General features: G+C 38.1%; 1 protein-coding gene across 2 annotated transcripts in view; it reads left to right on the forward strand.

Moving 5' to 3' along the window:
* The window catches only part of Plscr4 (phospholipid scramblase 4), a 36,775-nt gene extending 13,103 nt beyond the window's left edge, over window positions 1–23,672 (forward strand). For both annotated transcript variants that reach the window (XM_036193864.1, XM_036193865.1), the window contains exons 2-9: window positions 1,217–1,244; window positions 2,530–2,640; window positions 8,086–8,309; window positions 11,332–11,374; window positions 12,651–12,877; window positions 19,745–19,906; window positions 21,103–21,261; window positions 21,899–23,672. In XM_036193864.1, coding sequence (XP_036049757.1) covers window positions 1,238–1,244; window positions 2,530–2,640; window positions 8,086–8,309; window positions 11,332–11,374; window positions 12,651–12,877; window positions 19,745–19,906; window positions 21,103–21,261; window positions 21,899–21,946 — 981 coding nt within the window. In that variant the 5' untranslated portion in view covers window positions 1,217–1,237 and the 3' untranslated portion in view covers window positions 21,947–23,672. The remainder of the gene's footprint in view (window positions 1–1,216; window positions 1,245–2,529; window positions 2,641–8,085; window positions 8,310–11,331; window positions 11,375–12,650; window positions 12,878–19,744; window positions 19,907–21,102; window positions 21,262–21,898) is intronic.
* Window positions 23,673–23,926: the final 254 nt, after the last annotated feature.

Below are 23,926 nucleotides of genomic sequence, written 5' to 3' on the forward strand. Positions count from 1 at the left end.
ATAAGAACTTTTAAGATTCATGCTACACATGGTGAATAATCTTGATGATGTATTCTTAAATTCTGTTTGCAAATATTTTACTAAGAATTTTTACATCTGTATTTATAAAGAATATTAGTCTATAATTTAATTTCTTTATTTTTTCAGGTCTTTGTGTGTTTTAATACCAAGATAGTAGTAGCTTTGTAAAAAAAAATTAGAAAGTGTTTCTTCAGTTTAAATTTTTTTTTGAATAATGTCTTCTTCTTTGAGAGTCTGGTAAAATTCTTCATTGAATCAGTTTTGTTTTGTTTTTCTTATTTGTTGGTTTTGGATTTGACTGAGAGATTTTTAATTACTGCTTCTATTTCACTAGAGATTATCGATCTGTTTAAAATTGTTATTTCATCTTGACTTAACTTTGGTAGGTTATATATATCAAAAATATTCACTCATTTTATTTAGGTATTCCAGTTTGAAGGAATACAGATTTTAAAAATGTATTTTTGTGATTCTTTGAATTTCCTCAGTTTCTGATGTAGTCCACCTTTTCATCTCTAGTTTTGTTAGTTTGGATCTTCTCTCTTTCTTTTAATTAATTAATTTGGCTACTGATTTCTGAATCTTGTTGATTTTCCTAAAAATCCAAATCTTCACTTCATTGATTCTTTGTATTTTTTTCTTTGTTTATTTCTAGTCATTGATTTCAGCTCTGGGTTTGATTATTTCTTACTTTCTACTCTTTGGGGGTACTAGTTCTTCTTGTTTTTTTCTAGAGCATGTAGGTGTGTCACTAAGTTATTAATATGCAATTTTCCAGGCTTGCTAGTCTGCCTGCCTGCTTTCTCTCTCTCTCTTTCTCTTTCTCTCCCTTCCTCATCCCCTCCCTCCCTCCCTCCCTCCCTTCCTTCCTTCTTCCCTTCCTTCCTTCTTCCCTTCCTTCCTTCCTTCCTTCCTTCCTTCCTTCCTTCCTTCCTCCCTTCCTTATGTAGTCATGGAATACTAACCTTGCTTCTTAGACCTGCCTTCGTTGTGTCCCATAGGTTTGGATATGCTGTGTCTTCATTTTCATTCAATTCTAAAAAGTTTTAATTTTCTTCTTGATTCCTCTCTTGACCCATTTTTCATTCATTAATGAGTTGTTTGGATTCTATGAGTTTGTAAACTTTCCATCTGTGTTGTTTTGTACATGTATTATATTTGTATACATAAATTCATTAAAATTTTATTTTTTTAGGTATAACTGGAATTCATAAAAATGTCAGGTACAGTTTTATTAATTTCCTAAGATTTACTTTGTTATTTTAAGGTGTGTGTGTGTGTGTGTGTGTGTGTGTGTGTGTGTGTGTGTGTTTGGGTTTGCACATGTGAGTTCTGATGCTCATGGAGGCAATATATGTCTGACCCCATGAAGCTGCTGCTACGGGCAGTTGTGAGTAACCTAGTGTGAGCGCTCGGATCTGAACCTGGGTCCTCTGCAGAAGCAATAACCACTCAACTGTTGAGCCCTCACTCCAGTCCCATTATTACTATTATTACTATTATTATTATTATTATTATTAAATGTTTTTCTCTCACATGTAAATTATATGATTGTTTTCTTTGAAGGGGTGTATTTTATTCTGCAATATTTGACTAGTTAGCATTTAGATATATTTATATGTAAGTTCATTTGTGCATATTAACCCTCTGTTAGAAAAAAAGAGTAAAAGTAGCTCGTGTTTACACATAGGCCTGAAAGGCCTCTAAATGTTAAGAAGAAATCAAATAAGGTAAAGGAAAGATAGGAGAGCAAATGCAGACAGAAAGAACTGTGTGGCCTTTGGCCTGGATGCGATAGACTAAAATGCTGACTCTTCCTCTTTAGGTAAATGGTATAAGAAGAGAAACATCACAGTTATGGTCTTTTGTTTCCTTTGATATAAAGTTCAATCATTTATTTATGAAATTGAGACCCCCTCCTTATAGTGAGTCAAGTAAGGATTTCCTTTGATCTCAATAAGAGAACAAGGTATAACACGCTGAAGGGGCTTCTGTACCACCCTTGCAGCAGCCACTGCGACACTGTGACTAGGTGGCTTTCAGGAAAAATGCAGTAAGGATGTGAGTCACTGCAAATGTGGGCTGAACCAGCTCTGACTGATGTGTTTATGACTATATTGCCTTTTTAGCTGGTGAGAATGTATTTATTTAATGTTTTGAATTTAGACACATTTCCAAAAGACTATGAAGAGTCAGCTTTATATTTCCAGTGTTTCTCACATAATAAGAGAAAGAATTACAGTTGTCTACATGCGATTAACTATGTAGGTGGGGGTCAGCAAGTGGTCAGCTGAAGCAGGACCAGGAAAGCTTAGACTGCAGCCATAAGCACAGTATGATGTTGTCTCATTTTCAAAACTATGCTCAGTCTAAACTTCACAAAATTTATTAGTAGGTATTTTTCATAAGAAATATGATTGTATTTTCTGATGCTTATATGAGGAAAAAAGTGCCTTTTGCAATCATGTTATCACTTACTGTGTGGGTCCTGTTCCTCCCTCTCTCAAGGTGTGGTCCCCACAGCCCCTGAGCAACCTACAGGAGATATGGAAAATCAGTTAAAATCACCAACTGCAGTGCCTGATGCCCCTCCTGACTACAATTCTCATTTTGTGCCAGGTAAGGTAAATGTTCAAGAAAAACCCTCCTCCAGAATACCATAACCATAGTTAAGGTGACTTTTTCAATCAACATTCAATTCAGCAAATAAATACCAAATGTGGAGAGAGTGCCAGTTTTAATATACTCCTGGGATCACAGCCTGTGCTCTGGAGGTGGTAAGGAAGGAAGCTGTAAAAGCAGGGGTAGCATTCTCTGTGTCCCAATGGGCAGATGGACACAGACGATGGTGCTGTCTGACCCCACCAGGTACTGGAAGGGAGCTGTGACTGAATAAAGCAGGCTTTGCTACCTAAGAATTTGATAGTTAAAGAAAAAAGGAAATATGTACAGCAGAAAAATTCCCTATGTCTTACCCAGTGTCTGTGAAGATCTGGTATGAGGTGAGCAAGGGGTCAATGGCAGGAGGGGACAGAGAAGTAGAAGGACATAGCTGTGAGCATGGTCTAAGGCACTGTGGCATGTATTTTTGTGTCTTAAGACTTGGTGGAGGCTCGGGAGGAGGGTTCTCACATGGCACTGGAGTAAAGTTTAGATCGTATAGTCAATTTTAGGAAATAACTACATCATTTCCAAGAAGTAAACATTGTTAAAATCAGGTTCCTTTCACTATGGGAAACACTTGTTTTTCTCTATATCAAAGAGAGGTGGGGTTTAGGAATTTAGCTTATGGGTGGAGTCTTGCCTAGCAAATGAAGACTCTGTTCAGTCCAAGGAGACAGCCTTTAAATTAAACAGGAAAGTTGAAAATGTATCCATTGTCAAATACACTGCTAATGAATTGTCACCACAATGAAAATCACCACGACTGACACCTAGTAGCTAGACAGTATCCTTGAAAACCGGTTGACAGTTTCACATATGCGAATCTGGTGAATTCTGGTGAATCTCAGTTGTTTTCATCTGTTACTGTCACCCCTCCCTGTTGAAACCTTTTAACCCTTTTCTTTCCTGGAAGTCCCCTCCTATTTGGATCTCTGTCTCTCTCTGTCTCTCTCTGTCTCTCTGTCTCTCTCTGTCTCTCTTTCTGTCTCTGTCTCTCTGTCTCTCTGTCTCTCTGTCTCTCTGTCTCTCTCTCTCTGTGTGTGTGTGTGTGTGTGTGTGTGCTTCTCTCTGACTGTCTCTCAGTCTCTCTATGGTGTCTGCACACGTGTGTGTGTGTGTGTGTGTGTGTGTGTGTGTGTGTGTGTGTGTGTGTGTCCTGGAGTTTGATTAGCATTGCTTGCATGAACATAGGAGGCAGGTTACTTACTGGAGTACAGACTACAAAAACATGATACCCTCTTTCCCAGCAACCAAATTAACTGCTAATCGTTCCTCAGGGAGATGCAAGGTCTCACGAGCAGGTAGCCACATATGTAGTCAGCTCATGAATGCAACAGCTGTGTTGTGTCCACAAGATGTCTTTTTACATCATGCCTCCTTATGCCTCATTATAATCATGCCTCTTCTATACCAGTGGTCACATTTTTCCTGGGAAGTCAATATCGTAGCTCACAGGGTGCATCGCTGGGTAAGATGATTGATGACTTTCGGCAGCTTGTATAGCACTTTCTGGCAGTGTGAAGACCAGCCGTCAAGAAAGAAGCTTCTAGTTCAGTTCCTGCTTGATTTCTGTGTCTATGTCTATATCCAAAGAGTATGGTTTGTGTTTTGAGCAACAAGATTGCACCATCAAGTTCAGTTCTGGGACCAAGAGCAATGTAATAACCTATCTTGTTTTGGGATCCTCTGGAACATCCATGACCCACAACTCAGGGAAGTGTCAGTTCTTATGACATGAATTGTGTTCTTATAATTCACAGAAACCAGAAATATTATACTTGCAAAATTTGGTTTAATGAAATTATTTAAATTCAAATTTAATTGTAATTTCCATTATAGTTCTGAATGTATTGTACAGCCAAAAATAATGTTGTCCAGTATTGTTTATTAAAAGAATACTTAATAAATAAAACATTGTTATATGGAACCTATTTGAAAAGAAAAATGGCATGATTTCTTGAAATAAAAAACAACAGTAATACTAAAGGTTATTAGGAATGAAAATCCCATAGGCAGTTTCTCACGTTGTCAGTAGGCAGCTTCATACTAGAGTTTTCTGTAGATTAACGTGTGCTCTTGTGGTTACACAAAGTTAAACATGGATTGGTTTGTTTTGGTTTGTTTTCCTGCAGAAACAGTCAAAACCCTTAAGGGCAATTTCCAACTCAGATGGAAGTACAGTATGTTAGTTTCTTACACATAATTTTACCATGTGTTTTTCTTCTTCATTTTTAACATGGATTAATATATCCTTATAACAAAATCACTCATTTATATAAATCAGTATATAGTTATAGAAATTTAAACATCATATTGAATAAGGGAAACAAATGAAATTAGGTATCTCTCACCCTGCACACACACACACACAAAATGGATCAGAGGCTTCAGTGAAACTACTGTAAAAAAAAAAAGACACGTAAAGGCACAGGCAACACATTTCTGAAAAACACTTTAGTAGTGCAGGAGACACTTCCAAGAATTGACAGATGATGGGATTGCATGAAATCAAAAAGCTTCTGCTCAGCAAAGGCAACAAGCAGCAGAATATGCCACCCTACACAGTGTACAAAATATTGCCAGCTACACATTAGACAGAGCATTAATAACTAGAATAATAAAAAAATCAACAAAAACCTCATCAATAAATGGACCTAATAAGTGAGGGCAAAGTTCAGAAGAGGAAATACAAACATCCAAAAACACTTTTAAAATTTCATTGTGGAGGGGGCAGTGGGTACAAGCATACAAGGGTCAGTGTGAGTGTGGAGGTCAAAGGCCATCTTTGGAAGTTGTTTCTCTCTTTTCATTGTGGGTTCTGTGGATTGAACTCAAGTTGTCAGAATTATACAGCAAGTTGTTTTAAGCACTTAGGCATCTGAGTAACCCCTAAACTTATTTGAAAGTGTTCAACATCCTTAGGTTTAGGGATATGCAAATTGAACTTCATTGGTATTCTGTCTTACTCTAGTCAGAATAGCCATTACTTTTTAAAAAACTTATTATTATTATTATTATTATTATTATTATTATTATTATTATATGTTTTAATTTTATACATCAGCCATGGGTTTTCCTGTCCTCCCCCATCCCGCCTCCACCCCCACCTTCCCCCCAGCCCCTCCCCTCCATTCTCACATCCTCCAGGACAAAGAAACCCCTGGGGATTCAGTTCAACCTGGTGGATTCAGTACAGGCAGGTCCTGTCCCCTCCTTCCAGGCTGAGCATGTGTCCCTGTGTAAGCCTAAGGTTCCAAACAGTCAGCTCATGCACTAAGGACAGGTCCTGGTCCCACAGCCTGGATGCCTCCCAAACAGATCAAGCTATTCAATTGTCTCACTTATCCAGAGAGCCTGATCTAGCTGGGGGCTCCACAGCCTATGGTTCCTAATTCATGTGCTTCCATTCAATTGGCTATTTGTCCCTGTGCTTTTTGCAATCTTGAATTCAACAATTCATGCTCTTACAGTCCCTCCTCTTTCTCGACAGTTGGACACCTGGAGCTCCACCTGGGGGCTGGCCGAGGATCTCTGCATCCATTTCCATCAGTTATTGGATGAGAGATCCAAGACAACTGTTAGGGTGTTTAGTCATCTGATCACCATACTAGTTCAGATCAGGCTTTCTCTCGACCATTGCCAGCAGTCTACAGAGGATGTATCATTGTGGATTTCTGGGGACCTCTCCAGCACTCTGCCTATTACTGTTCTCATGTGGTCTTCATTTATCATGGTCTGTTATCCCTTGTTCTCCCTTTCTGTTCTTGATCCAGCTGGGATCTCTTGCTCCCCTAAGCTTTCTTTCCCTCAAACCTTGCCCTTCATTACTCCCACTGTCGTCCAGGTTGTTCATGTAGATCTCATCCATTTCTCTGTCATTGGGTGATCCTTGGGTCTTTCCTAGGGTCCCGTTTTCTAGGTAGCCTCCCTGGAGTTGTGTAGCAGTCTAGTCATCTTTGTGTTACATCTAGTATCCAACTATGAGTGAGTACATACCATGTTTGTCTTTCTGAGTCTGGGTTACCTCACTCAGGATGATTTTTTCTAGATCCATCCATTTGCCTGCAAACCTCATGATGTCATTGTTTTTCTCTGCTGAGTAGTACTCCATTGTGTATAAGTACCATATTTTTTTATCCATTCTTCAGTTGAAGGGCATCTAGGTTGTTTCCAGGTTCTGGCTATTACAAACAATGCTGATATGAACATATGATTGAGCATTCCTTGGGTATATGCCCCAAGAGTGCTACAGTTGGGTCTTGGGGGAGATGGATTCCCAATTTTCTAAGGAAGCGCCATATTGATTTCCAAAGTGGCTGTTCAAGCTTGCATTCCCACCAGCAGTGGAAGAGAATTCCCCTTGCTCCACATTCTCTCCAGCGTAAGCTATCTTCTGTGTTTTTGATCTTAGCCACTCTGACAGGTGTAAGGTGGTATCTCAGAGTCGTTTTGATTTGCATTTCCTGGATAATTAGGGATATTGAGCAATTCCTAAAATGTCTTTCAGCCATTTGAACTTCCTCTATGGAGAATTCTCTGTTTAGTTCTGTAGCCCATTTCTTAATTGGACTATTGGGCATTTTGATGTCTAATTTCTTGAGTTCTTTATAGATTCTGGATATCAGCCCTCTGTCAGATGTGGGGTTGGTGAAGACCTTTTCCCATTCTGTAGGCTGTTGCTTTGTCTTGTTGACTGTGTCCTTTGCTCTACAAAAGCTTCTCAGTTTCAAAAGGTCCCATTGATTGATTGTTTCTCTCAGTGTCTGTGCTACTAGTGTTATATTTAGAAAGTGATCTCCAGTGCCAATGCGTTCAAGAGTACTTCCTACTTTCTCTTCTATCAGGTTCAGAGTAACTGGATTTATGTTGAGGTCTTTGATCCACTTGGACTTAAGTTTTATGCATGGTGACAGATATGGATCTATTTGCAGCCTTCTACACATTGACATCCAGTTATGCCAACACCATTTGTTGAAGATGCTTTCTTTTTTTTCCATTGTACATTTTTGGCTTCTTTGTCAAAAATTATATGTTCATAGGTGTGCGGGTTAATGTCAGGGTCTTCATGAGTGACCCCCCAAATTCAACCAAGGTACTGATACAGCTAATAAAAACCTTCAGCAACATAGCAGGATACAAGATCAACTAAAAAAAAAAATCAGTAGCCCTCCTATATACAATAGACAAACAGGCTGAGAAGGAAATCAGAGATACATCACCCTTTACAATAGCCACAAATGATATAAAATACCTTGGGGTTACTCTAACTAAGCATGTAGAGAACAGAGGACTTGTTTTCTTTAAGAACATGTTGCATGGTTATTTTCAAATGTAAAAATCATATAACTTTCAATACACTAAAGTGATAAGGACAATACTTTCATCTGTTTGAAAACACAGGCTCTGCTGGACCAGCTCTCCCTCCACCTTCAGGCTTACCTATGGGATATAACGTTCCACAGCATCCCGGTGCCATCCCCTTGTACCACCCTATTGGTGGTACCCATCCTATCCAGTACCAGCCTGGCAGATATCCTATGAGGAATCAGTCTGCTCCAGTAATGTGGATGCCAGGGCCAACTCCTATGTCCAGCTGCCCTCCTGGTCTGGAATACTTAGCTCAGGTACTCTAATATATCTAAAGCATTTTCCTATGAAGTATGACCATGGGCTCTAAACAGAGGAAACAAGACGCTGGCTAGACTGAATAGGGAGATGGATCACTGATGACAGAGGCTGGCTTGCTGAAACCATGATAGTAGATTTACAGGTAAACAGTGAGTATAAGGATGCATTCATAGGACACATAAGTTATTTTTGTAGCAATAAAGTTGACTTTCAAATTGTTCAATATGTCTTTCTTAAGGAATTTAGAAAAATAAGAAAGAGAATAACTAACCTGATGCTGTGCTGTGCCATTTACTTAGAAGTAAAGTATTCACATCAAGAAAAACAGAATATATATTAATCAACACACTTTTCAATCCAGATAGGGTAACAATAACAAACTTAACTCTCTGTCTCTGTCTCTCTCTGTCTCTCTGTCTCTCTCTCTGTCTCTGTCTCTCTCTCTATCTATCTATATCTATCTATATCTATATCTATATCTATCTATCTATCTATCTATCTATCTATCTATATATATATATATATATACATACATTTTAAGCCATGATACTTCAGTATAATTTTTGTTAATTCAGTAGTATAAACTATTTTCTGTTTGTTTTATGGCTACAAGTGTGAAGTGTCCTACTACATTTATACCTCCCATATTCTGGCATACAAACAGTACTTAATCGAATTTGAGCCCCAAACTAGATGTTTTTAGATTTGGCACTTGAGAGAGAACTTCCTCATGTCTACAGCCTGAAATCATAGACTAGTCACACCTCTAGACTTTGCAATGACTCATCATGTTAAACTGTGAGAAACAGGTGAATCCAAAATTTTAATTACAATTCATATATACAAGTTAGATAACATAGCTCAGTGAGACTTAGCGATCCATCCTAAGGGTAACATACACATTCTCCACTAAGTTAGACAAGTCTTAAGTTTTTTCTTCCAAATAATGTGCAAATTTAGAAGTAGCTGGTAAAACACACACACACACACACACACACACACACACACACACACACACACACACCCTATAATAACCCAAACCAGACATCCATGTAACTACAGTTGCAAAACGCAAACATTCTGGAAAGAACATTGTATCATAGTTCATTCACTTGCAGTGGATTTTTGCTCCTTTTCCCTGTGGTAATTTTAGAAACGAGTGTCAAGTTTGAAATTAGATCTGCTAAGTTGGGGATTTGCTGCTTGAATGCTGCACTGGATCCTCAAACAAACTGATGTGAATGTAGTTTTTCCTCCTGTGTGAAGGAGCAGCCACACCCCTACAGAATAGGAGGAAAAATCTAGAACTATTTCAAGTTTTATCTTTTTGTATATGAAAATAAGTAAGAATAAAGAAAGAAAAAAGAAAAAATATAATAAGGAAGAAGAGAGCACTAGACAAGGAGAGATGGGAGTCACAAAATGTACAACCTATGGCTTCTTTTCAACATCCCAGACTCTTTAACACTCCTGAATCCCCAAACACATAATCTAAGTAAATGTAAGAGGTTGCTTCAAGCCAAAATCCATGTCCCCTTCACACAGCACAGTGACTCCCTAATTTCTTATACGTGTAAATTACAGAGCCAGAATAAGAGCTAGTGTGATACACAGTTTTTGTACAAATGATATATAAAACCTGCAAAAGAAAACTTGTTGGTGAAAATAAGACAAAGCTAACTGTGAAAATGTCGTCTGAACTTATAAATCTTGTTTTGCTTTTGAAAAAGAATTTAGATGCATTACTTTGTAGGAGCATCCCAATTTAATGTGTTCTGATGTAGTCAACCGAACATTCCTGGAGTTGACATGCGTCAGTTTTCAGTTCTCTGTGTAGGAGGGACCTGCTAGGCCTGTGTATTGAAAATCATAGATACACCGCTGCATTGCTGATATATGAAAGTCAACAGGGTTAGGTAAGAAAATATTTGAATTTTACATGAATAAAATGTCTTGTTAAAATTGTTTGAGCAAACCTTTGATGAAATATAAAATCCATTCATAGAAAGTGGTAGAATAGATGCATTTGTTCTTCTAAAAAGCTTTCAGACAGTACTGCAGTGAATCACATTTAGGTATCTCCATTTCTATACCCAATGAAACTGCCTTTGGAGATCTGAAATGTTTTGAAAAGGGCATCTCAATTTCGGCTGTTACTCTGAGAATAAATCAGTGTACTTTTAAAAATGAATTATATTTTCCCATTCAGGAGTTATTGAGTTTAAAATAAATTAAAATGTAAATTAAAGAGATTTGGAGCCAGACAAACCTGGTCTTTCTCCTCTCTGTCCTCTGCTAACACTAACCTTGCAGTCTTCAAAAATGGTTTAATCAAGGGCAGACTATATCACTGTTGTGAGAAGTTTTAGTGGACAAACTTGTAATAACTGTCATGTTTTTGGCACACAGAGGTATGCCCTACAGATGCTGGCTGTGGACAGTGTTACACACTCTTGTGTCATTTCCCTGTTAGGTCATTTGAGGTGACACATACAGATTATGTGATACTTTGTTAAGACTACCAAGAGCCCTTTTCCATCCACCAAAACTTTAGAGTATTTCCAGAGCCTTGTGTTTGCCAGTGACTTCACCTGTTTGTCTAGTCACTGCTGGTACAGCACCTCACTAGGAAACTTCTGCACCAGCAATAATCAGAACAGTTTGCCCTATGGTAAATGCTTTTTACCACATAATAATATTTTTTATTTTATTTCATGCACATGGGTATTTTGCATGCATATGTATCTGTGCACCACTTGCATGCCTGGTACCCATGGAGGCCAGAAGTGGGTGTCTGATTCCCTAGAACAGGAGTTACAGATGGTTGTGAGCAATGTTGTGGGTTCTGGAAGCCAAATTCACATCCTCTGGAAATGTAGCCCGTGCTCTTCAGATTGAACCAACTCTCCAGCCTCTGATGGATACATTTTAATACTGCATCATCCCATTCTTTTCTCTTGCTAATTAAAACTAGTTCTGACTGTCTGTCTTCTAATTGCTGTTGTTCTGTCCCCACAGTTGGACAACATACACGTTCTTCAGCACTTTGAGCCTCTGGAGGGTAGGTATAATTGTGTTTTGATTAACATGTATTTTAATCAGATGGAGACTTGTATTGCTTCATACCTAGTGCCTTATTTTATGTCCTTGAGCTTTTAGTGACTCAAACTCTCTACAGTTCTCTGTTTCTTTATCTTCACAAAAGAAATGAAGTGAATTTTCCATATGGTTTTATCGATCAATTCTTCATACACTGTTGGTTTCTTAGACTCAGAAAAGACTTACATCTAATCTGGTTAGTCCCTTGTACCATTTGTCCATGTTTTTCCCTCTGAATTCACCTTATTTAGATGAGTACAAGAAGGTGAGAGGTGGACTGAGCTAGCTAGAGCCCCACACTCCACTACAGTCAGTGAGTGACAAAGAGAAAACAGAGTCTAGGGCTATTGAGTTCTAGTCTGTGGTTATTGCTATGGAAGTCTGGATACATGATCCCAGTCAGGTGATGCTGGGCTGTTCTCAGTTCTCTGCATGATTACTCACTCTCTGGTAGGAGCTGGGCATGCCCCTCTATGCACCACACAGGATGTTGTTTTTCTGGATTTTTTTTTTTTAATCTGTAAGAAGCATGTCCCTAATCATTTCCTCAATTTCATGTCCTGGTTAATTCATGGTCTGATGTGTGATTCATTAACATGGTTTTATTATGAAAATTTTCTGAATTCTTGTATTTCAGGAACATTGTATTAACCATAACTTTTATGTGGGAAAACTTTTAAAATAATATCATGTTAAACTTTGCAATTGTTTTGAACTTTTAAAACACTTAAGCCTCATGAGTCACATGGTTGTATTTCACCTGAAATTAAAAAAACAAACAAAAAAAACCCACTATTTGGCTTTCAGTCTTAACCATACTTCTTTCTGTTTTCTTCCTTCCTTCCTTCTTTCCTTCTTTCCTTCCTTCCTTCCTTCCTTCTTCCCTTCCTTCCTTCCTTCCTTCCTTCTTCCCTTCCTTCCTTCCTTCCTTCTTTCCTTCCTTCCTTTTTTCTTTCCTTCCTTCCTTCCTTCCTTCCTTCCTTCTTTCCTTCCTTCCTTTTTTCTTTCCTTCTTTCCTTCCTTCTTTCCTTCCTTCCTTCCTTCCTTCCTTCTTTCCTTCCTTCCTTCCTTCCTTCTTTCCTTCCTTCCTTCTTTCCTTCCTTCCTTCCTTCCTTCCTTCCTTCCTTCCTTCCTTCCTTCTTTCCTTCCTTCCTTTCATTATTTTTTATGGCAAAGGCTGCTTGAGGCTTATCTTGACTGGTTCTAATTTAAAATTCTTTTTTCATTCTAATTTTTAGTGATGACAGGTTATGAAACTAATAATAGGTATGACATCAAAAACAACGCAGACCAGATGGTTTACATCGTAACTGAAGACACAGATGACTATACCAGGAATGCCTATCGGAACCTACGACCCTTTGTGCTCCGGGTCACTGACTGCCTGGGCCGAGAGATCATGACCATGCAGAGGCCTTTCCGATGCACCTGCTGTTGCTTCTGTTGCTCCTGTGCAAGGCAAGAGGTCAGAGAACAGAAGTGGAATCGATACTTGCTTCCTGATCTGCCCTTTACAGTGTGGTTGGCCTTCTCCTTCCTGCACTACCTGGGATGGAGATTTCTGCCCTGACAATCCAGAATGAATTTGAAACTGAGTAGTGGGGAGGGAAAAAGCTGACTTCTATCAAGGGACAGAATTTCAGTTTTCCTTTATCTCTTCAACTGAGAGATAGGGGTCAAGTACAACTTGAGTCTGTTTTGTGAATAGCTGCTTTATGATGGATTATAGGGATGGACAGTAGTCATATGGTATGTAATGGTACCAACATATCCACCAGATGACAAATTGGGAAGGGCTTTTGACTGACTGCATTACCCACCACAGTCTATACCTTTGTGAAAAAAGTCTTTAAAGTATGGAATGCCAGACTGCAGCGCCCTGCCAATAGCAGAGCTAGATCTACAATACAAATGCCTTGTATTGTGGTTTGGTCCCTCCCCTGTGACATACACAGGCTCAGAAACAAAAATTACTGAAAAAAAGACTGCATGTCTATGTGAGTTCACGGGCATTAGTCCTGTTGTGCCTGGAAGATGCTGTTACGTTGGAGTCATTCATCACCTCTGCTTCTTAGAATTTTCCCACCTTCATTTCAGAACAGATCCTAAGGCTTGAGGTCTGGATGTTGATGGAGACATTCCATTTATAGTTGAATACTCCAAAGTCTCTTACTCTCTGCCCATTGGCCAGTTGTGAGTCTCTATGTTAATTCATATCTAATATAAGAAGCTTCTCTGATGAGGGTCCAGTGATGCTCTGAACTATGGGCATAATAATATGGTCTTTTAGCACAATAATACTAGATTTTCCTTTATGCCCATGACCAATCTAGTCTCATGTTTTTGACCACTAGCATCCTTCATATATAGATCACGAACTATAATCATGGGTCATGAAGTGTTCTTAATGTGTGCTTGAATTCACTTCCAATATTTTACTGATAGCTTTCTGTCTGTTGAGCAGGAGAGTTGCTCTGTAGTTTCCCTTTTTGTTCTACCTTTATCTAGTTTTGGTACCGGGGTAATATTACCTTTGCTCAATTAATTTGCTGGTTTCCCTTTCCTTCCATTTTGAAAAACAGTTTAAGACATTACCTCATCCTTGAAAGTTTAGTAGAATTTGGCTCTAGATCCATCCAGTCCTAGACTTTTCTTTAGTAAAGAGATACAGTAATGACTGCTTTAATCTCATTGCTTATTATTTGATTAAGTTATGTATATCTTCCTGATTTAATTTTGACAGGTCATATGTGTTTAGCTATTTGGAAAGTTTTCATAGCATCTCTTAATGGTACTTCTGGATTACATTATATTTTGTTTTAATTCATCTCTCTTGTTTCCAATTTTATTAATTTGTGCCCTCCTTTTATTTTGGTTCATGTGGCTAGGGATTTTTCAAACTCGTTTATCTTTTAAAAAATCAAATATTTTGGTTGATTCTGTGTGTCCTTTTAGTCTGTATTTCATAAATTTCTACCCTAGTCTTTATAATTACTTGCTATTTACTGCAGTTGGCTTTGGCTTGCTTTTGATTCTCTAGAGTCTTTGAGTGGATCACTTGAGACCTTGATTTCCCTTAGAATTGCCCTGTCTGTGTCCTGGTGGTTCGAGAAGCTTTGTTGCTAATTTAGTTTGTATCTATCATGGTTTCAAATTCCTCCTTGACTTTTTTCACTGATTCAGTATTCATTGAAAGTGTGTAAATATTTGTTTAACTTCTACAGTTTTCCTTGATGTTGATTCTAGTTTTATTCTGTTGTGATCTGACAGAATATAAGGAATTGTTCCAATTCTCTTGTCTTTCTTGAGGCTGGCTTCATGGCTTACAGTGTCACTAATTTTAAAAAAAAGTTTCCATGAGCCCCTGAAAGAATGATGTACGGCATAGTTTAGCTGTAAAGTTTTGTGTTTTTCATTGTAGTTTTTAGTCCAAAAGACATCTTGAAGACGGTAATGGGGTACTGAAGCCTCCCACTATTATTGTATCAGGACCTGTCTGACCTTTCGCTGCCTTTAAGTATTTGCTTTATGAAATTGGGAAACTCAACTTTGTTTTACATCTAGTATCCTACTATGAGTAAGTACATACCATGTTTGTCCTTCTGAATCTGGGGTATGTCACTCAGGATGATTTTTCTAGATCCATCCATTTGCCTGCAAACCTCAAGATGTCATTGTTTTTCTCTGCTGAGTAGTACTCCATTGTGTATAAGTACCATATTTTCTTTATCCATTCTTCAGTTGAAGGGTATCTAGGTTATTTACAGGTTCTGGCTATTACAAACAATGCTGATATGAACATAGCTGAGCAAATGCCCTTGTGGTATGATTGAGCATTCCTTGGGTATATGCCCAAGAGTGCTACAGCTGGGTCTTGGGGGAGATGGATTCCCAATTTTCTAAGGAAGCGCCATATTGATTTCCAAAGTGGCTGTTCAAGCTTGCATTCCCACCAGCAGTGGAGGAGAGTTCCCCTTGCTCCACATCCTCTCTGTCTTCTGTGTTTTTGATCTTAGCCATTCTGACAGGTGTAAGGCAAAGATGACTAGACTGCTACACAACTCCAGGGAGACTACCTAGAAAATGATAACCAAGGAAAGACACAGGGATCGCCCAATGACAGAGAAATGGATGAGATCTACATGAACAACCTGTATGACAGTGGGAGTAATGAAGGGCCAGGTTTGAGGGAAAGAAAGCTTAGGGGAGCAGGAGATCCCAGCTGGATCAAGAACAGGAAGAGAGAACAAGGAATAACAGACCATGATAAATGATGACTACATGAGAACAGGAATAGGCAGAGTGCTGGAGAGGTTCCCAAAAATCCACAATGATATATCCTCTGTAGACTGCTAGCAATGGTCAAGAGAAAGCCTGATCTGACCTAGTCTGGTGATTAGATGGCCAAACATCCTAACAGTTGTGCTGGAACTCTCATCCAATAACTGATGGAAGTGGATACAGAGATCCTTGGCCAAGCCCCAGGTAGAGCTCCAGGAGTCCAATTGTCGAGAAAGAGGAAGGACTGTAAGAATGTGAATTGTTGAGACCAAGATTGGAAAAGCACAGGGACAAATAGCCAAACGAATGGAAGCACATGAATTAGGAACCAACGGCTGTGGAGCCCCCAGCTGGATCAGGCCCTCTGGATAAGTGAGACAATTGAATAGCTTGAACTGTTTGGGAGGCATCCAGGCTGTGGGACCAGGACCTGTCCTTAGTGCATGAGCTGACTCTTTGGAACCTTGGGCTTACACAGGGACACTTTGCTCAGCCTGGAAGGGGGGGACTGGACCGGCCTGTACTGAATCCACCAGGTTTAAATGAATTCCCAGGGGAGTCTTGGCCCTGGAGGAGATGGGAATGGAGGGGAGGGGGAGGACAGGGGAACCCAAGGCTGATGTGTAAAATTAAAACACAAATATAATAAATAACAACAACAAAAAAAGAAATTAGGAAACTCAATATTTGATTTTAAAATGTTTACTATTATTTTATAGTTGTGCTGGCTAGTGTTTTTGTTGACTTCACAAGCTAGAATCATTTGAAAAAAGGGAATCTCAATTAAGAAAAGAGTACTTTCTTCTATTCTAGAGAACCCAAGTTTGGATCCCAGCACCCATGTTGGGCAGCTCATAAACTTTAAGTATTTTCTTTTAAGTAATTTTGCAGTGATGCCTTGATTGTCATTTAATGTCTTAGTCTGTGCTTTTGTGAAATGTCTTACTTCTCAGCTTTAAAATAGAGCGTGGCTGCGTGTTTCAGTCTTAACTTAGAGTCTTTAGCTCTTGTTTATTTTCATTCCATGATTTCTTGGTTTGGGAGTTGATGGCAGTAGGTCTGATTCTCATGTCTTTTCCTTTGTGTGTGACTCGGTGTTTTTCCCTTCTAGCTTTAGTACTGTTCCATATTTTTGCATTTTCATATCTTCTTTATGAATTGTCATAGAGAGGTTCTCTTCTGCTCATTCCTGTCATGGTTCTGAATGTCTCTTAGGTTTGGTTTCTATGACTTTCTCCAGATTTGCCATAATTTCTAGAATTTAGACCTTATCACGTCCCTTTCTTCTACTCCAGAGTCTCAGACCTGGTTTCTTGAATGTACCCCAGAAATCTTGGAAGCTTTGCTCATATGTGTTCATTTATATATACGTACGATAAATATGTATTATATATACATGTACATATGCATAGGTATATCTCTCTCTATATCGATATATGTGTACTTTTGCCTTGTCATTGTCCCGAATCCCTCAAACTCATGATGCTTTCCACTGCAGGTTTTGTTTACTTGACTGATTGCTGTTTTCATGTCCATCTTTTCTCTTTCACTGTTTTTCAGAGTCTCAATTTCCTTGCTTAATTTTTTCTCCTCCATCTTTTATGATTTCTTCTCCACTTTAATAACTTTCTTATCTAGGCCCTGAATTAGAATACTTAGGGGTTTTAAATGGTATGTTATGTATCATTCTTTTCTAAATATTAATCTGTTTATCAGAATCTCTGTTTACCAATTTTACTGTAAAACTGAGATTATAATTAATAGTTCTTCTCTGACAAGATGGTTGCTTTGCGGATTGAAGATTTCTCAGTACACACCAGTCTCTAAACTCAGTTCCTGATAGATACTATTGTCCTGGCCTATCAGTGTTTCTGTTGTCTCCATACTTTTCTACAGTTGTTATCTTTGCAACAGGAGCTCTATATTTGAGGTGAATCTCTTCAGTCCTTGTTCTTTTTTCCCAGTACGGCAGGCATTTATATTCATAGATGATATTTGGTTTTCAGATCAAAGCCTTTAAATTCCTATAAAGGGGGCCAGAAATAGATTAAGACAAACCAGAACTACAAACTTATAAACTTACTTTTTGTCTAATATCATAATTGAGACATTTTTTCCTTTTTTGTATTCATGTGACTATTTTCCTTACACAGCTTTCTCACCTGTGTAGACTCCTTACCTAGCACCACAGAACAAAGTCCCAATAATTTTCATAACTATAAAAATAGTCTTCATTACCTCCCTGCTTCTTCTCTCTCATTTTCAACATTAATTCTTGGGAACCACTAATTTGTTCTGCTTCTCTGAAACTTGTTATTCAAGGATGTTATAAAAAGCAAGGCATACATTAGTCACTTGGTTATCACATAAATCTTCACTAAAAGTCAGTGTTTTATGTTTCTGTGCATTATTTAAAATAAAATTAGCTTTTTTTTTTTTTTTTTTTTTGGTTTTTCGAGACAGGGTCTCTCTGTGTAGCTTGGTGCCTTTCCTGGAGCTCGCTTTGGAGACCAGGCTAGCCTCGAACTCACAGAGATCCGCCTGCCTCTGCCTCCCAAGTGCTGGGATTAAGGGTGTGTGCCACCACCGCCCAGCTAAAATTAGCTTTTTAAAAGTTTTTAAAGTAATTTATTTTTACACAGTTCTGACATTTTCAAAAACTTTTATGAAGTTTTAGTTCTAGGGGATGATCAAGTTTAATGTTTTGTATAGGTACAAATGTTTGTATGAACAATGGCTCCAGTAACACAACCCCTGACAGCTCTTACAAAATGTTAATGCACAGGTAATTAAATACAACAGCATAGTGGACACTATTTTAAACATCTTTAATAAAATACTGTTGTCTACCTCTACATGCAGGCTTTTAACTGTTACACCACAGCAGCTCCTCCACTTCCTTCAACAGCTTTTCTTTTTGTGGTTTTAGTTACTACAGACAAATGTAGTCTGAAATACTAATGTCAAGTTCCAGAAATAAACAATTCATAGGCTGAACAGTATGGTAAATTCTGCATCATGAATTATTCTTTTGTGCAGATTATCCAAGGTGTACCTGCTATAGACAAGCTGGCAGTTGAAAGACTATGGTCACATAATTTCTATTATAGGCAGGATTTTGTAACTGTTCTGTAGTTAATGGTTCCTGTTAGTCCTGTACTATGACTAATTGATAAATTACACTTTGCTTTAGGAATGTGTTTAATGGCTATAGACATGTGTTTACTGTAAAGTGTGGTATGTATTGGGTTCAGAACTATCTCTATTTAAAACATTCACTAATGTCTTGGAACACATTCCCATCAAATGGGGGTGGGGAGCACTTTCATATAGGTTTCACAGTCTTGTCTTTCATTCTCTTTTGTTTTTTGTTGTCGTCATGTGGGAGAGTTAGTTTTGCTGGTTGTGGTTTATTAAGTTAACTAGTCACACTTCATGTATCTATTTAGAAGACATGAAAGTCCTAGATGAAACCATGGCCATTATAATGTTTTTGGTTTTGGTTTTTCAAGTCAAGGTTTCTCTTTGTAGCCCTGGCTGTGCTGGAACTTACTCTAGACCAAACTGGCCTCAAATTCACAGAAATCCACCTGCCTTTGTCTCCCAAGAGCTGGGATTAAAGGCATGTGCTGCCATCACCTGCTCAAAGGCATTTATTATGGCACAGCAACATGAACACCAGTAGATTCATGTAGGATCCTCTTTGCCTCAGGTCCTTCAAGAGTGACTGGGAAAGGCTGTAAATTTAGCCAGACAATGCTGTATGCCTGTTAAGAATACGGGGTTTAGATAACTGGAACACATTATCAAGCAGTTTAGCAGTAGTTAAACTTGTTCTTTGACCCACAGTAAAGCATGACCTCATTTCTTTAGAGTGCTTTTGGAAACAACCCTGCAAATGGCCTCAGGAAAACACCAGTCTTTCCCTCCCAAAATTAATCCCCCTTGCCCTAGAATGACCAAGAACATGTCCAGGTATGTGCACCTGAGTGACATAGGTGTGCATTGTGCACCTACAACATCCCAACTCCTGTTATTATTTCATATCCAGATGGAAGTTCAATGCCCTCCCGGGGTCACCATTGGATTTGTGGCAGAACACTGGAACTTGTGCAGGGCCTCTTACAGCATCCAAAATGAGAAGAAAGAGAATATGATGAGAGTGCGTGGTCCATGTGCAACCTACGGCTGTGGCTCAGATTCTGTTTTTGAGGTAAATATGTGTAAAAAATATTGCTTCTACATTTTCCATTATGACCTCAAAATGTTCTTATCTTAGCCAGTTTTCCATGTGAACGAGTCAAAGGTTCTGAAGAGTTAATTACAAGTTGACAGCAAATGCTTTTCACATGGTTTCTCATGGTTACTTGACATTTTCCAAAATGTGAGTGGCATTGCCTTTTTTTAAAAGTATTTTTTCCCATTTATAACATTAAAATGTTTAGGAGTAAATAGCCTGATTGTATCAATAATTGTTCTTGATATATATCATCTTTTCTTTTCTAATGATTTCTAGGATGGGAATATAGGTTTTAAGTGCAAATATCTAGCAATTCACAGCACTTAGAGAATTCATAAGGGCATGGGTATGATGAATGACAGGGTTATATTACAACATTTTCTCAAAAAAAAGAGCGATCTTTTGTTTTGTGCTTTTTAAGGGACTGTCAAATAAATTGTTAGAAAAAAAAAAAAAGCCATGAGGTTTGGGAGGATTTCTCAAAGCCTCTTAACAGGATGAGGCTTAACACAAACTAAACTTATTCCTTCTCCTACTACCTATGATGAAAAAGGCTTTCTAGTTTTTATTTTATGTCCCAAGTAATAAAACATCACTCACTTATTAAGAGAATTGTACAAAATGTCAACAAACCAGATTTCTGGTGCAGGTTGTATGTGATCATTCCATTATGAGTAACAGTAGAAGCTGTGTATGAAGTATTTTTAATGTCAGGGTCCCTCTTTTAAAGCTGAAGCCCATTCTTATAACTAAATCTGCTAAGACAGGGTGGGTTTGTCCACCAGGGCCTTGCAGTGTATAGTACAGGCCCCTTTATTTTGTTTAGAGGTTCCCTTGATTGGAAGTGATGTCCTGCTCCCAAATTCTCACCTTCTGCTACAGAAAAGAATTTAATCATCAATTCAAACCATACCTTCTGAGAAAACCCTCCAAAAGATATATTTAAGGATGAGGCAAAGTCATCAAACCGAGGATTTTAAGATATATCCCAGCTCTGTTAATAACAGTTTCAGGACATTTAATCCTAGGATTCCTCATTTGAAATAATGTCAATAATGTTTATTCCTGCCTTATGTATTATCACAGCACAAACTGCTTCTAAGAAGAGGGCAGAGCCATGTCCCTTGATGCTGTTCAGCCATCCTAAAGTCTCACTGCTGCCTTTGCAGGTCCACTCTCTAGACGGAAACTCTAACATCGGCAGCATTATCAGGAAGTGGAGCGGCTTTTTAGCAACCATGGCAAACGCTGATCACTTCGAGATTCGCTTCCCTTTGGACCTGGATGTGAAGATGAAAGCCATGATTTTTGGTGCTTGCTTCCTCATTGTAAGCCCCCTGCTGTGGACTTGAGAGCATCCTTCTTATGATAAGAAGCAATATTCTATAGTGGAAAACTCATTTTGAAACTTGGCCAGCTTCTGTCTGTACCACTTCTAGGCACTGGGCAACTGGGTTTACTCCTTTGTAGAAGAGAGAAAAATAGTGCCATTACAGAGGGATGAGCTGAGCTGAGTCAAGGCTGCTGGGACACACCTGGAAGGTGTCAGGCAGACAGTGGGTGCAATAATCATCATTTCCTATGAATTACTTTTCTCACTACTTCAAAACAGCTGCCCTGTGATAATTAATGTGATAACATAACTGCAAAGCAGCTGCCCTTCTCCTCTCGCATGTCACCTGCAATCATGGTCACCAGTGTTGCATCTTCCTTAGGTTTACTGAGTTTTTCCTTCAGTTAATGAGAAAAAAAAATCAATCGGTGCTGAATATGGAAAGCTTATTACCCATCTGCATTCTCGCACATTAGCCATGCTCATAAACATTTTATTAGATTTATTTACTTTTCCTGGAATAGAATGTTTCTGTGATAAATTACAAAGGCGATTATATGCATTAATATAATTATTTCTATCTATCTGCCTTCCATTTCTCAATCTAAATGTGATTCCCCTTCCAATTTCAGGACTTCATGTACTTTGAAAGGACTCCTCCACGACGTTCAAACAGATAGAGGGATCAACAGAACATCAGTGGAAGACAAATGTGCATTGGGCTCACAGCCAGACTTCAGTTATTTGCAAGTATATTTCTCTGGCATGAACATTGTTTTCACTGGTATAAGTTCAAGAATACAGTCAGGACACATGTCCCCAGTCGAGTATTTGGCTTCTTGGGACACTAGCTTATTCTGAAATATCTGCTCTATTAGCCAAGTAAACATATACAATGCAAGCAATAAAAAAATAGGCGTGTGAGCCACGGGAAAAGGAAGCTCATAATTGTCAACTTAACGGGTGGTAACACACCTTCTGTGTCTGTCCCTCTTCTCTTTGTCAAGAGGGCAAACTTGATTTCAGGAGAAAGGACTCCTACTCTGATTCTTCATCTATAGGACCCGAAAAGGCACACAGAAATAACACAGAGATGATGTGCTTTAATGAACAAAGAAAATGTTTCTTGTGAGCATGTAGCAGAACCTTGTTCTGCAACATTCATAAAAGCCCATAAAGTTCTCAGTGGGGAATTTGATTTTATTACAAAATAAAATGTGTTCTCTTTATAGTACAGTTTATATTGCCCATAAGTATTTGTTTATTTCTTCAGCTGGACAATTTGGAACTACCTATTTTTTATGAAGGCAGGATAAGGCTATTAGGAAAAGTTGACCAGGGCCACAGCCAAATAAGATCTTTGCATCTTAGGGCTTTGGCGCTTGAGTACAAACCCTGGACATTTACTTACTTGGCACACTTAGCATTACACACACCTTATATCTGAATGTTTATCTTGGTGTCTAGGATTGCCTATTGTATCTTTGTATCTCATTTGACATTTTTTTCAAAATCAATCTAATGACCAGGTTATTCTAATGACAAGCAGTTTATAAAAACTGAATGTATAAATCTTATCGTTGTTTAAAAACTGCTTAACTGCTTTATATGTTAAACAACTCTTTTTATATAAACAATAGGAAAACACAGTACATATGTTGCCTCCAGATTATTGATGAGGACTATGGAGGACCAGCAGAGTGCTTGTTTGTACTGAGGATGTTGTCTGTATGAATACATCAATTAGTGAGTCTCCCACTTGGGCTTCCTACCTGCTCGTGGACTGTATTCTTTCATGGGTGTATTCTTTTAGAGTTTTTAAAATGAAGATTGAATGCTCTTAGGTTGGGTTATCCTGAGAGAAGAGGCTTAGCCATAGCTCTTTCTGAAACAAAAGACAGGTGCTTCACTTTTAATTATACTAATTGTTTTATGATAAAGTTCGCTTTACTCCATTATTTGTAACACATCTTTACTTATTGCCATTCATTTTTTTATAAAAAAATGTGATATCTGAATTGTTTTCTAAAAGCAAATTACCTTATATTTTAAAATGCAACTCTAATCATAACTAGACATACCTGTTTTCTGTAGTGCTATGTTATAGTCTGCATATAAACCAGACAAACAGAACTCATGTATGAATTTGTCAGTCTACCCACCTACACCCCTGTATTGCCACCCTAGCCTTACATTGATAATGTAGGTCAGGATACTTTACATCTCATTGAATCATATTTTAGTGGTTTTGATACTAATACTTCTCTAACAGAAAAATTTCTTAAGCATAATAAGGTGTCACATTTTAATATAATTCATGCAATTTCTGTATCACCTAATGGAATTTTATTGTATCATATTGGCCAACTTAACTAAAAAATAAACAGAACTGTTCTTTTTTTTTAAGTTGAGTGCTTTCTTGTCCCCTCAAGTTTCTTGGACTTTTAAATAAATATGTAATAGAACTAATAGTAAGATGGTATTTTATTTCCGGAGTTGTTACTGAGTCTGAATGCTTTACAGCAAGATTTTTTTAAAGTAATTTCTTTTTAATTACTAAGTTCTTTTCATTCTTGTATAGATTTACTAACTAATTTCCGAGGCACTGAACAGTAATAACTAGCATTCCTTTTAATATTTTTGTTAATTATTTGATAATT

The sequence above is a fragment of the Onychomys torridus genome, chromosome 7, assembly GCF_903995425.1.
Source record: "Onychomys torridus chromosome 7, mOncTor1.1, whole genome shotgun sequence".
NCBI lineage: Eukaryota > Metazoa > Chordata > Mammalia > Rodentia > Cricetidae > Onychomys > Onychomys torridus.